At 45.7% G+C, this 15,232-nt stretch overlaps 1 protein-coding gene across 2 annotated transcripts in view; it reads left to right on the top strand.

Annotated features, from left to right (window-relative positions):
- LOC127009280 (cAMP-dependent protein kinase catalytic subunit 3-like) overlaps window positions 1-15,232 on the top strand; it is a 46,415-nt gene that overhangs the window by 19,477 nt on the left and 11,706 nt on the right. For both annotated transcript variants that reach the window (XM_050882221.1, XM_050882222.1), the window contains one exon: window positions 14,504-14,672. In XM_050882221.1, the coding sequence (XP_050738178.1) occupies window positions 14,504-14,672 (169 nt within the window). The remainder of the gene's footprint in view (window positions 1-14,503; window positions 14,673-15,232) is intronic.

The following is a 15,232-nucleotide window of genomic DNA, read 5'->3' on the forward strand; positions in this document are numbered from 1 at the left end:
ATTCTGGCTTGTTTTCTTTTTTTCTTTGTCTTCAACCTTTTTGCTACAACAGTTCCTTAACCCTTCCTTTGAGTCACTCCCTTTTTGTCCCTCTCTGCAACTGACCTTCTTCCCTAATTCCCTACTCTTGATAACTCTCTCCCTGTTCATTATTCTGGAGGGTTTTCTTTCTCTTCAACCTTTTTACATGTTCCTAAACCCTTCCTTTGAGACACTCCCCTTTTGTCCCTTTCTGCAACTGACCTCCTTCCCTAATTCCCTACTCTTGATAATTCACTCCCTGTTCATTATTCTGGAGGGTTTTCTTTCTCTTCAACCTTTTTACATGTTTCTAAACCCTTCCTTTGAGTCGCTCCTTTTTTGTCCCTTTCTGTGACTGGCCTCCTTCCCTCCTTCCTTAGGCACGCTGCCAGAACCATCAGACGTCGTCGGCGTCATGGGAGCGCTGACGGAAGTAGATCCACGCCCCCTCCTCCTCCTCCTCCTCCTCCTCTCTGTTATTTTTATCATTTCCCTCTTCATGATTTCTCCTGTCCTCCATCAACATTTCCTCTCCTCGGTTTATTTCCTTTTACGAGTCTCCCCTCTTTTCATTTGTTTTCGTTTTTCTTGTTTTCCTTCCATCCGTTCTCTCGACCATCACACTAACGCTCTCTCTCTCTCTCTCTCTCTCTCTCTCTCTCTCTCTCTCTCTCTCTCTCTCTCTCTCTATTCATCCTGCAATTTATCGCCCCCTTATCTCTTCTCCATCTTTCAGTTTCCTCCATGCCTCCCTCCTTGTCTCCTCCATCTATCTATCTCCTCCTCTCCACTCCCTTCACCTTTATCACTCTTCCTCTCCTCCACCTTTAACGGCTCATCCTTTGCCCTTCCTTGACTGTCTCTCTTCCACTCTCCTTTCTTCTCTATCGCCTTTCCTTTTGTTGCTTCCTCCGCTGTCTCCTCCTGTTCTCTCTTTCTTTCCCTCCTTCTCTTCCTCTTCCTCCTCCTCATCTCTCTTCCACCCTAAATTAACGTCCCTCCGATCATAACCTTATTTCTGTATCCTGTCCTATCGCTCCTGTACATCCTCTGGACCCACCGAAGAGGCGATGCTTGTGGCATTTTGCTTCAGCTCGGTGGGACGACCTGAGGATGTACTTTTCCGATTTCCCGTGGAATGATTACTGCTTCCAGGAGAGAAACCCCTCTGTGTGTGCTCAGCGCATCACAGAGGTGATTGTCTCTGGAATCGAGGCATACATTCCACGTACTTTCTCTACTCCTCATGCTAAAAAGCCTTGGTTTAATCATGCTTGTTCTCGTGCTATTAAAGATAGAGAGGCAGCTCACAAAAGGTTCCAGAGCCTTCGAACTCCCGCTAACTTTGATCTTTACATTTCAGCCCGGAATCGTGCCAAATCTATTCTCCGACTTACCAAAACTTCTTTCATTAATAGAAAATGTCAACACCTTGCTTCTTCTAATTCTTCCCGTGACTTCTGGCATCTAGCCAAAAATATCTCCTCCAATTTCACTTCTTCCTCTTTCCCTCCTCTCCTTAACCCTGACGGCAGCACTGCCGTCTCATCTGTCTCTAAAGCTGAACTCTTCGCTCAAACTTTCTGTAAGAACTCCACCCTGGACGATTCTGGGCATATTCCTCCTACTCATCCCCCCTCTGACTCCTTTATGCCTGTTATTAAGATTCTTCCAAATGATGTTTTCTATGCCCTCTCTGGCCTCAACTCTCAGAAGGCTTATGGACCTGATGGAGTGCCTCCTATTGTCCTTAAAAACTGTGCTTCTGTGCTGACACCCTGCCTGGTCAAACTCTTTCGTCTCTGCCTATCAACATCTATCTTTCCTTCCTGCTGGAAGTATGCCTTTGTACAGCCTGTGCCTAAGAAGGGTGACCGTTCCAATCCCTCAAACTACCGCCCTATAGCTTTACTTTCCTGTCTATCTAAAGCTTTTGAATCAATCCTTAACCGGAAGATTCAAAAGCACCTTTCCTCTTCTAATCTTCTATCTGATCGCCAGTATGGATTCCGCAAGGGGTGTTCTACTGGCGATCTTCTTGCTCTCTTAACTGACTCGTCATCCTCTCTTAGCCGTTTCGGTGAAACTTTCTCTGTTGCGCTAGACATATCGAAAGCCTTCGATAGAGTCTGGCACCAGTCTTTGCTTTCTAAACTGCCCTCTTTCGGATTCTATCCCTCTCTCTGTTCCTTTATCTCCAGTTTCCTTTCCGGCCGTTCTATCTCTGCGGTGGTAGACGGTCACTGCTCTTCCCCTAAACCTATCAACAGTGGCGTTCCACAGGGCTCTGTCCTATCACCCACTCTCTTCCTGTTATTCATCAATGATCTTCTTTCCATAACAAACTGTCCTGTCCACTCATACGCCGACGACTCCACTCTGCATTATTCAACTTCTTTTAATAGAAGACCATCACAACAGGAAGTACACGACTCCAGACTGGAGGCTGCAGAACGCTTAACCTCAGACCTTGCTATCATTTCCGATTGGGGCAGAAGGAACTTTGTGTCCTTCAATGCTTCAAAAACTCAATTCCTCCACCTATCAACTCGACACAATCTTCCAAACACCTATCCCCTATTCTTCGGCAACACTAAGCTGTCACCGTCTTCAACACTAAACACCCTCGGTCTATCCTTGACTCAAAATCTCAACTGGAAACTTCATATCTCCTCTCTCGCTCAATCAGCTTCCTCGAGGTTGGGCGTTCTGTATCGTCTCCGCCAGTTCTTCTCCCCCGCGCAGTTGCTATCCATATACAGGGGCCTTGTCCGCCCTCGTATGGAGTATGCATCTCACGAGTGGAAAGGCTCCACTCACACAGCTCTTCTGGACAGAGTGAAGTCTAAGGCTTTTCGTCTCATCAGCTCTCCTCCTACTTATAGTCTTCTACCTCTTAAATTCCGCCGCGATGTTGCCTCTCTTCCTATCTTCTATCGATATTTCCACGCTGACTGCTCTTCTGAACTTGCTAACTGCATGCCTCCCCCCCTCCCGCGGCCCCGCTGCGCACGACTTTCTACTCATGCTCATCCCTATACTGTCCAAACCTCTTATGCAAGAATTAACCAGCATCTTCACTCTTTCATCCCTCACGCTGGTAAACTCTGGAACAATCTTCCTTCATCTGTATTTCCTCCTGCCTACGGCTTGAACTCTTTCAAGAGGAGGGTATCGGGACACCTCTCCTCCCGAAATTGACCTTTCTTTCGGCCACCTCTTTTGATTCTTTTTTGGGAGCAGCGAGTAGCGGGCTTTTTTTTATTATTGTTTCTTTTTGTGTGCCCTTGAGCTGGTTCCTTTGTTGTAAAAAAAAAAAAATTCTTTGCTTTCCCTTTCTTTGTCCTCCTTCCCAAATGAAAACAAAAGGGAATGAAAGAGTGAATAAAGAGGAGAAGGAGGAGGAGGAGAAGTGAGTGAGTGGGAGAGACGGGTCTTGTCACTTCGCCAGGATGAACGAAGAAAAAAAGCCACATTGGGCGTATAACAGGGTCGCATAGGACGCCAATTCTCTCTCACTCTCACTCTCACTTTATCTCACTTTTTCTTCTTAGAGGGGAGTTTAAAGGGCTGAGAGGGGAGGTTTACGTTGGGCGGATAAGGCGAGCCGCGCTATAGGGGTCGCTTGATACGTGAGAAAAATGCATTGAGCTTTATGACACCGAACTTTCTCCTTTCTCCGCCTCCTCCTCCTCCTCCTCCTCCTCCCCTGTACCTCTTACCTTACCTCCCCACACTTCTTTTTCTCCTCTACCGCCTTCCCTTCCTTCTGTTTCCTCCTCCTCCTCCCCTATACCTCTTCCCTTACCTCCCCACGCTTCTCTTTCTCTATCGCCTTCCCTTCTGTCGTTTCCTCCTGTTTCTCATTCTCCTCTTTCTATTCCTCCTCATCCTTGTCTTTCTCCTCCTCCTCCTCCTCCCTCACCTACTCTTTCCCCTCCGCTTCCACTTCCTTTCTTCATATTTCTTCTTCCCCCTCTGCCCCTTCCTCCGCTGCCTCTTATTTCTTTCTCCTCCTCTGTCATTTCCTCGTTTTCCTCTTCTTCCTCTTCCTTCTCATTCTCCTCTTTCTCCGCTGTCTCTAATTTCTTTCTCCTCCTCCATCATTTCTTTTTCTCTTCTCCCTCTTCCTTCTCATCCTCCCTTTTCTCTCTTTCTCCTGCCCTCTCTACCACTTCCTCCGCTGTTTCCTCTTCTATCTCCTCCTCCTCTTCCTCCTCCTTCCTCTACTTCCTCATCTTCTTTTCCTCCCTCTCTCCTCCTCCTCCTCCCCTTCCTCTACTTCCTCATCTTCTTTTCCTCCCTATCTGCCGCTTCCTCCGCAGTCTCCTCCATTTCTTTCTCCTCCTCCTCCTCCTCCTCCTTCAGGCCCGTAGATGGCTGTGAGTCAGGTGTGTAGGGCATGGCACCAAGGGAGGAACAGCTGTGCCCAGAGACAGGTGGCGGAGGACAGGTGTGTGGTGTGGGGTGACGGGGGTGACGTATGCTCTCTCTCTCTCTCTCTCTCTCTCTCTCTCTCTCTCTCTCTCTCTCTCTCTCTCTCTCTCTCTCTCTCTCTCTCTCTCTCTCTCTCTCTCTCTCTCTCTCTCTCTCTCTCTCTCTCTCTCTCTCTATTTTTACATCTTACATAGTGCAGTTTAATACAAATATGTCGATTCTCTCTCTCTCTCTCTCTCTCTCTCTCTCTCTCTCTCTCTCTCTCTCTCTCTCTCTCTCTCTCTCTCTCTCTCTCTCTCTCTCTCTCTCTCTCTCTCTCTCTCTCGTGCACGCCGATTATCCCCCCCCCCCGACCCCCCCTTTTTGGCCCTCACCACTTCTGTCACATCAATCCGAGTCTCTTTTTTGCTTACGAGACTCACAATTTCGGGGCATTCTATAGATAGTGCGTGGCGACGACCCTCTGGCCAGGAAGAGTTAGTGCAGCGACCCTACCCTCTCTTGTGGTGTGTGTGTGTGTGTGTGTGTGTATTCAATTATTTTTACTTAATTTGTGGTATAGGAGAGAGTGTTCGTGGCTTTCCCTCAACTATATAATTGTACGTGTGTGTGTGTGTGTGTGTGTGTGTGTATTCAATTATTTTTACTTAATTTGTGGTATAGGAGAGAGAGAGAGAGAGAGAGAGAGAGAGAGAGAGTGGTGTTCCCTCAACTATACAATTGTACGTGTGTGTGTGTGTGTGTGTGTGTGTGTGTGTGTATTCAATTAGATATACTTAATATGTGGGATAGGAGAGAGAGAGAGAGAGAGAGAGAGAGAGAGAGAGAGAGCGTGGTGTTCCCTCAGCTATATAATTGTACGTGTGTGTGTGTGTGTGTGTGTGTGTGTGTGTGTGTGTGTGTGTGTGTGTGTGTGTGTACTAACAAAGAAATAAAACCCAGAATCGATCGGGTAAATATAAGAAAACGTTCCTCTTAATGTCACGGTTTCAACGGACAAACGAAAACAAATATATAAAACCGAGCAAAGACGCACCTCACTTGTGTATATTGGAGTTGACATGAGCCCTTTGAAGACGTGCGGGCTCTGTTTACATGTCTGTCTGAGGTGAGGAACGGTCGGCGAGTCTGTCTGTCTGCTGTTGCTGCTAAAGGGATCGCACTGGTTCAGCCTACACAGTATCACGAGAAGCCAGGTGGTTTTGGACGAAATTATAATGGAGGCGAGGAATAATTATGGGAAGCTGAAAGAAGAGCTATGTTCAGAATGGGTCGATGATCTTAAGTGGGCCGAAGTGAGGGCGGCGGTGCGGGGGAGAGGGGAACTTGGGTGAGGGAGAGGAGAGCTGGGGTGAGGGAGAGGAGAACTGGGGTGAGGGAGAGGAGAACTGGGGTGAGAGAGAGGAGAACTGGGGTGAGGGAGAGGAGAACTGGGGTGAGGGAGAGGAAAACTGGGGTGAGGGAGAGGAGAACTGGGGTGAGGGAGAGGAGAACTGGGGTGGGGAAGAGGAGAACTGGGGTGAGGGAGAGGAGAACTGGGGTGAGGGAGAGGAGAACTGGGGTGAGGGAGAGGAGAACTGGGGTGAGGGAGAGGAGAACTGGGGTGAGGGAGAGAAGAACTGGGGTGAGGGAGAAGAGAACTGGGGTGAGGGAGACGGATATTGGCATGCAAATCCCGCTGAACTGAGGCGTTGAACCGATATAAAAATGGAAGACTAATCCTGTTTTGCCTGTGAAAAAATGTTTGTACTAAGCTTCCACACGGACGCAGCTAGCACGTGTCCGTTGTGGCAAATTCCTGTGAACTGAAAATCTTCATTCACTGCTTCTCTCAGCCTAATCAGAATTCATGAGAGTCTTGTGTAGAAAGGCCAACACTTTTTCGTGCCAGGTGGACAGAAGTCTAGAGGGTGGGTGCGGCTTTTGTGACTCAGCTGAGGGCTCGGGTTTATTCATGGCGAACCCTGGACGTGTCATGCGGACGAGGCTTTGCGCATTGACGTAAAGAGAAAAAAAGAAAAAAAATTACGATGGAGAAAAATAAACAGGTGAACCAAACATAGACTGAGGAGAGTATTAAACACCTTACGAAATTGACCTCTCTCTCGGCCTCTCATTTTCTGCACTGAAAAAGAAAAGAAAAAGAGTACGATGGAGAAATAAACACCAGGAGAACCAAACATACACTGAGGAATCACGACACTTCTCCCTCCGAAACTGACCTCTCTTGACCCCTCGTCTCTGCACTGATATATAGAAAAAAGAAAAGAACAAGATTAGCACAGAGGAAAATGAACAGGATCACCAAACATAGAGGGGAATCAAGACACTTCTCCCTCCGAAACTGACCTCTCTTGACCCCTCATCTCTGCATTGATATATATAAAAAAGAAGATTTGCATAGAGGAAAAGGAACAGGATCACCAAACATAGACAGAGAGGAGAATCAAGAGACTTATCCTTCCAAAACTGACCTCTCTTTTGACCCCTCATCTCTGCATTGATATATAGAAAAGAAAAGAAGATTAGGATAGAGGAAAATGAGCAGGATCACCAAACATACCCAGAGAGGACTATCGAAACTGACCTCTCTTTTGGCCGCTCATCTCTGCATTCCTTTATATGAGCAGCATAGAGCCAGCTTTTTGTTCCTATTTATATGTACTCTTGAGCTGCTTCCTTTACTGTAAAAAAAAAGAAAAAAAGGAAAGGTGCTCGTTCAGTTTAATGTCAATTTGTGCGGTGAACGTTGAGGGCGACAGGGCAAGAATAAGAAGCAAATTTGAGTAAAACGGTGCAGGCAAGACTAGCAGAGAGGAGCTATGAATAGAAAGAACGTGATGAGGAAAAGGAACGTGAAAAAGCAGGGCATGAAAAATATTTATACGTTTTTTTTTTTTTCGTTTTTTTTTTTTTTTTTTTAGACAGCTTCGGTTACGACAGTTATCTTGTAGTGATGTAACTTGACACTTTGAAAACCTTGCCGGCTCTGTGTGTGTGTGTGTGTGTGTGTGTGTGTGTGTGTGTGTGTGTAATTCACCACGGCCTGATCACGTGTTGGACTCGTAATCGCCACCAGGCACCCTCCCGACATGAGCAAGTGCTCTTTATCGTCGATCTCTGGGTACTGCCAGGACCTCACACACACACCACACACCCCATTCCCCTTGCTCAAGGGGGGACAGTAACCACTCCTAGTCAACGGAAAGAATCCGGCCTGATCGGGTTCGAACCGCCGCCGTCAGACCGTGAAACCTGGCAGCGCAGCGCTCTATCAGTTGAGCCACGGAATGGAGTGTGTGTGTGTGTGTGTGTGTGTGTGTGTGTGTGTGTGTTTAGATGGATGGAGATGGAGAGACAGACCCAGGCAAACACGAACAGAAAATAAGAAATAGGAAACAGAAACAGCTCACTGACCCACAATACTGTTTAAAAAGAAAGAAAGAAAAAAGCATACCAAGCATACGCCCTCAATTAATTAAACAAAACTTCAAAGAAAACAAGAGCGTAACCTAGAATGCAGCAACCACCTCCACTTCCCTCCCCGTCTCCTCCTCCTCTTCCTCCTCTCAGTGTTTTTGTTTACACGGAGAGGCTACCGAAGGAGACGTCAAACAAGCTTAACAACCTGACAGCCAGAGAGAGAGAGAGAGAGAGAGAGAGAGAGAGAGAGAGTCCTTTCTGAGCCCAGACAGACTTGTATACAAAGAAGCTGAGAAAAGGGACAGGGCTATGTATACGGTTTTTCACGTATCACCCAAACAAGAAGGACATTGACGTAGAAACATATCATCTTCGTTTTCTTAGTAGTAGTAGTAGTAGTAGTAGTAGTAGTAGAAATAGTGATAGCACCCCATTACCTCGTCCATATCTACAATCATCGGAACAAGACAATACCCATAACAATAATAGTCTTTGGCCTTACGTATCTCGGAATTCACAGGGCGCATAGTGGTAACAGTTGTATAGTTTTAGTGACATTACCTCATCGTTCGTATCTACAAGGATCGCACTAAAACAAAAGCTACAACAACAAGTGTCTTAACCCTGGCGTAACTCGAAGGAAACAGGGCGTGCAAAGGTCTCTATACCCTCGTCCCACGCGCAGTAGTCGTCTGGCTTGCTGGCGAAACCGTACCCTCGCCCGTCACTTGATACGGTAAGGGACTATGATGTATCGATGTCGTCAGGTTCTCTCTCTCTCTCTCTGCCCCCAAACGGTAGTGGTGGTAGTAGTAGTAGAAGTAGTAGTAGTAGTAGGCCTATGTTTGCTTTTGCAGGAGGAGCGATTATCGGGCTTTTGTGTTTCTGTTTTGTTTTGTTTATTTCCCTTTAGCTGTTTCCTTTGCCGTAAAAAAGTAGTAGTAGAAAGTGACAGTAGTTGTAGTAGTAGTAGTAGTGGAGGTAGAGATGGCTACAGCGGTGATGATGACATATATTTAACCGATTTTAACAATATATACTAAAAAAAAAGTAGTATAACGAAGAAAGGCGAAAGTTTAAAGTAAAGTAAAATAATCTTGGGGACATGCTAAGGTAACAGCACCAGTGTGACATTCGGCTCCCACAGTTTACCTTCCCCAGGTTTCGCCAGGCACCAATTTATCGACTCAGGCCGAAAGGGAGGATGCACAGCTGGGCGTTGCTATAAATATCGAACCCGGCCCAGGGGATCTGTAGCTACTTATATTAACCGCTACACCACGAATGCGCCGGTCCAAGGAAAATGATAACTTGAAATGAACACACACACACACACACACACACACACACACACACACACACACACACACCTATCCCTCAAGAGCTGACACTTCCTATCTCTTTATCAGTATTATGCCGGATATGAGGAACTGATTAATCATTCTTCTTCTTCTCCTTCTTCTTCGTCTTCTTCTTCGTCTTCTTCTTCTTCTTGTTCTTTCTTTTTTCTTCGTCTTCTTCTTCTTCCTCTTCTTCGTCTTCTTCTTCTTCTTCGTCTTCTTCGTCTTCTTCTTCTTCGTCTTCTTCTTCTTCTTCTTCTTTTTCTTCGTCTTCTTCTTCTTCTTTTTCTTCTTCGTCTTCTTCGTTTTCTTCTTCTTCTTCGTCTTCTTCTTCTTGTTCTTCTTTTCTCTTCGTCTACTTCTTCTTTTTCTTCTTCGTCTTCTTCATTTTCTTCTTCTTCGTCGTCCTTTTTTTTTTCTTATTATTATTATTATTGTTGTTATTGTTGTTTTTTATTGTTAATTTACTAGTTATCATTGACGAAGGTTGTGTTCACGGTTGTGTCCTCCCTCTAAACACTGCTAGAAGTCAATGTACCAAATGTCGCCTATCTGTCAAGTACACTTACACTCCTGTCCGTCCCCTTCATCCTCCTCTACTTCCTCCTCCTCCTCTCTCTCTCTCTCTCTCTCTCTCTCTCTCTCTCTCTCTCCAGAGACACGCCAGTCCTCGTCGACAGACCGACTTGGTCGGCTAGATTTCGATCGCCGATAGAGTCGGTCTGTCGGCTCCCTGCTACGGGCCGCCTTTGGCAAAGGCCCGTGCTCCCTCGTGCAAGAGGGAGCAATCTCCCCCCCCCCCTCTCTCTCCCTTGTTAATAAACAAATAGCCTAATAAATAAATAGATAAACAAATGTGATAGTTATTGAGGCTAACGCATATAAGACACCGGTGCTTATTTACTTGATGGACACACACACACACACACACACACACACACACACACACACACACACACACACACTTAAAAGAAACACCAAACTCTTCATCCTCATGCGCTAGAATATGCAGGAATGTTTAAACTCTTGCCTTCTTTCAAATAATAAATAAATAAGTATAAATAAATCAATAAATGTCTCACTCACGCGGTTGGTAACAATGTATATTATATGGCTTTCTCTTTTTAACTTCTTCGCTGTTGTCGTTTGAGGAAGACTATTATTTTTTTGCTCATCTAAAGAATAAAGATGTATTTTCCATTCTAGTGTCACTGTATAGAAGTTTAGCATAACCAGAGAGATCCCTTCCATGGCTCACCTCCGCCCTATACCCCTGCCTTTTTTCACCCCATCTCCTCCCTTCCCATGCTCTCCCTGCCCCTCCCCGCTGTGCATCATCTTATCATCACCGGCGACACGCAACACCCAGCGCCTCGCCTTCCTTCTCCCCCGCGAATCATACCTCGTCATATTCATTATCTCTTTATCCTCGTCTATTCCTGGCCGCATCCCTTGAACGTGGGTGAGGTGTTTGTGTCCGGGAGTCCGCGCACATCATTGTAATTAATTCTCATATGTCCAGGAATAAAGGAATCGGAAATAAAACTGAGCCGAGGTATGGTGCGGTGTATAATTATATGGTCTATTGCCAAAGGAATGTTTACTTTCTTGCTATTTCATTTGTATTTGAAGAGTAGTATTCTTCACGTGACTTCTACTTGAAATGATGCGTGCGGAGTGGTGATCATCCCTTAATTAACTTTTACGCCCCATCTCGGCCTCGCTGCTCGCTGGAGGTTGTGGGGAAGATGTCGTGAGAAGGAGCCTTGAACATGGAAGGTGAAGGTCACGCTTAGGAGTTATTTGTATTGCTGCTCCTGCTCACACTCAGGGTCACCGGCCCCTCCCATGGCTCTGTCCCCACCTTCTGCACGCCCCTTTTTACCATGTGCGTCGAAACAGAGTACAGTATGGTAATTAATGTCTCGCTCCAGCCCAAGACTGCGCCACCTGCCAGCCCCCCATGGCCTTCAGTCTCCCAGGAAATGAAACTGAAGCCCCAGCCAGACGATAATCAATATTTTCATTCGCCTGAGTCGCTGCTGAGTCTGAGGCGGCGTGTCTTGGCCGTGTCACAAGGCCATCTTTTCCCTTAAACAGCAACAACAACAAAACAGACATGAGGAGCCGTGGCTGGCGCTGCCTCTGAGAATAATGGGAACGGTATCAACATTATTTCATTATATTGAAATTGATTCATGTTTTTCACCTTAGTATGGAAAAAAGCGAATGTCTGTGTTCCTGAGTTGGCGGCCCAAACACTCAAGACGAGGTGTATTAAACGTGTGCACTTCTTGTGGGTCATGGGAGTCTGGGGGACGTGAGGTAGGTGACAAGCAGCCTCCTGGCGGGATGCATGGCACAGCCGCCCGTCTGGCCCACTCCCACCAGGCATGAGAAGAATAGTTTACTTTGACTCTTTTTTTTTTTTGCCCCTTATATTATTTGCCTAATCAAAGCCTATCTTATTTATATTCATGCGTCTCAGTTGTACTTCACAAAAACTAACATGATGTTCACTTTTAGTAAATAACCGAAATGCCATGAACACACACACACACACACACACACACACACACACACACACACAGCTTGAATATTGGTGTAAATTAACGTCGAGGCCACTCCCCAGCTATTATGGCCAGGATTCTGTCCTCGCCAAGTGGCTGAGGCCAGTCGCAGGCCTTGATCAAATGCCTGTTTCTCCCCGCGATAGTTTTCAGCGCGCTTTGATGTCTGAGCGGAGGCCCGTCTTTGGGACACCCGTGCGCAACACTATAAATGCAAGATTTGTCCTTGCTGCCACAGGCTTCACCGTTATCGCACTCTAACGACGCAGTGGTCAGTGTCGTGAATAAATGTCAAGTGAATATGAATGAATTTAATTTCATGTTAATTACATAGGCAGAGGTATTCCACAACTGTGATCTTACAATAAAGCTAAATGTTTTGGTATGAAAGAAAAACGCTGCCTCTCGCCTTGATGGGTATAGCGGATCGGACTGATGTCGACGAAACTTTGTGTCATTTGCCGAGTGGCTTAAAATCACCTACATGTCACGAGTTCTAGTTGCATAGCAATAAAGATGAGCTTTGGGGGGTAACATGGGCCTTTCAGGTGCCACTATAAATAACACGTAAAAAAAAAAAAAAAAAAGTTATTCAAGGTGCAGTCTCACCAACGTAATAAAGATCTTTCGATTTTGGTCCAGTTTTGTCATGCACTTAGTTTCGCCTCAGGCTGCATCAAGATGTTAGGGCAATGACTCGTACGCAGAAAAACTAAAACAAATAAAACAAAAGAAAGTAAGGAATAACTATATAAATAAATATGGTAAATCAAAAGGAAAACAGAGTAATACTATAATAAAAATTACAGCCCCCCCTCCAAAAAAAAAAAAAATCCAAGCCAATTCCGACCCTTTTAAAAATTACATGGAATATTTTAATATTAGTAAAATGTAAAAGATTGAATTGACAAGGCTGTAACAAAAATAGTGCTGCCTAAGTCTTCCCCCGCGCGAGGTAGCCGTAACCTAAGCCCCGGGGTGTCATGGCAGGGAGCCGCGGCGATGACAGAACTGTCGAGTCTTATATACGTGTTCCTGCTGGCGGAGCTGCCCTGCCAAGGGAGCCACAGCTGCGCCGGAAAGAAGGTGAGGGGGGGCGATGCTTGCTTTGACACGACCGAATAGTGAACGCCTCAGCAGATATAAATTGTCAGCACCTTCTAGCGGTATCCAGGCGGGAGGATAACAAGAGCAACTGATCGAAAGAAAGGAGGCCTCGGCCCGCAGTGTTTCACAGCAGCCTATGAAGCTGAAGTGTAAATTTTAATTTCATCAATCTATTTATATATATATTTATTCAATTAAATATTTGTTTTGTTATTTTATATTTCCTTTTATTTTTTGTCTTGTTGATTCGTATTACTATATTTCTTGTGACCCAAATTTGAGAGCAGATTTATCCTGTATAAAACCGTTTTACTATCGCACAAAACCATTGAAACTCTACTCGCTCCTCCTGAAAAAGAGATTCAAATAATGAAAATTAGAACATTGTGCCAGGATATACATCGGCTGATAAAAGATTGAATATTATCCAAAACAACAATATATATTAATGGGTGTGCGTGTGTGTGGGGGTGGGGGTGGGTGGGGGAAGATAAGTAGATTCGACTGGTAACCTTGTAGTGTAGCTGCGTGGTGCGAAGAGAAAGATAAATAAATATGAATATAAAAAGTGGTGAGTATAAATCCTTGCGGTAGCCTTGTTTTCTGTCTAGTACCTACAGTGGCTCGGGCACAGGGCTTGCTTGTCTCTGGCTGGGATCAGGTGACAAGTCAGCACTGAAAGACAGCTCAACACACACACACACACACACACACACACACACACACACACACACACACACACACACACACACATACACAGTATCCCCAACCTTCCCTCTCCCTCATTGGTGCATTGGTTAGAACACCTATAAATCTGCGACATCTCGGAGCTGCGCACATGAGCAACATAAACGATCTCCGTTGCCTTTATTAATATTTTGCTTACGGGGCGGGTTCCTTGCATTCCACTGGTGTCGAGATGAAGGCGCTGCGTGTGCTGTGTGTTGTGGGGCTCGCGGCGGCCGGGGTGACGTGTGTAATTTTGTTTAAATCTTTAGCAGCGTCATATTGATGCAGTGTTCCTATTGTAATGCTGTTTTTAGGCCCAGAAGGTTGTCATGCGAATATAAACGTTGTGCTTGTGTGTGTGTTGAGCCCCAATACGTAGATGTTCACTTATTCAAACGTTGTGAACTTACGCACCAGTCCAGTTGCCAGGGAAGTTTCCGACTGTATAGTATGGCGAGGAACTAACAGCAAGCGTCACTTCAGGCATTCACATTTATAAATTTAAGTGAATTTCTCTCTCTCTCTCTCTCTCTCTCTCTCTCTCTCTCTCTCTCTCTCTCTCTCTCTCTCTCTCTCTCTCTCTCTCTCTCTCTCATATTATATATAGATATATCGTTTTATTTTATTTTAATATTATATTTTTTAGTCGTGGTCCAGGGTTTGAGACCGGATGTCCTCCCTGACGTCACGCGGCGGCACTAAAGGGTTCGAACCGCCCAGTGGCTTGACGCTGTGACTTACCAGACCACCGCCCACACCCCTACCCACACACACACACACACACACACACAATGACTTTTGAATTAAATTAAATATCTCAACAGCTGAACTTAGCCTCAGGAAGTGGCCCTCATCTTGCATTCTCTCCTTCCCCAGGCACGGGCACCTTCGGGAGGGTGTGTTTGTGCAGAGACAAAGTGACTTCACAATACCTGGCCATGAAGATCCTCGCCATCACTGACGTCATCAGACTCAAGCAAGTGGAACACGTCAAGAACGAAAAGAACATCCTCCTGCAGGTCACACACCCATTCATCATTGACATGTGAGTAGCTTATGTGTGTTTTTGTTTACCAATAGCTGCAGAGGTGAACTCCTCATACTATTATATATCTTCTATCAAAATCAACTCTTAAAGCCATGCATATTATTTGCCTTAGGGCAAGTCCGTTGGTGACAAATCCTGAAAGCCAGTTATTCAAAGTAGGCCGTATGTGCCACCCAGTGCACGGACCACGGTTCCTTGTATACTGACTCAATATTGCTGACAGAAAAATACACACTGTGCGGTGGGTGGACGCCACGCGCTGCATACGTAGTGCGTCAGAGGCTTGCAACGTGGGCGTGAGGGTAATGCTCAATCTAAGCTGGGGGCGGCATGAAGCAGAGCTTGAAGACGATTGCTTTAATCAATGAATCTTCTATCTTCTAGTCATGTGCCGTCACACTGCTATATTCCATCATCACCGAAGGCTCTCTTTGTTCGCTCAGTTCAGACCGGTTAGTACTGTGAAGATTACAGTGAGATCTCTTCTCCCATTCCTTCCCGCCGCTGGCGTGGACAGTCTTAACAATTTCAAGCTTTCATCATGAAGCAACGGTCTG

The sequence above is a fragment of the Eriocheir sinensis genome, chromosome 40, assembly GCF_024679095.1.
Source record: "Eriocheir sinensis breed Jianghai 21 chromosome 40, ASM2467909v1, whole genome shotgun sequence".
Lineage (NCBI taxonomy): Eukaryota > Metazoa > Arthropoda > Malacostraca > Decapoda > Varunidae > Eriocheir > Eriocheir sinensis.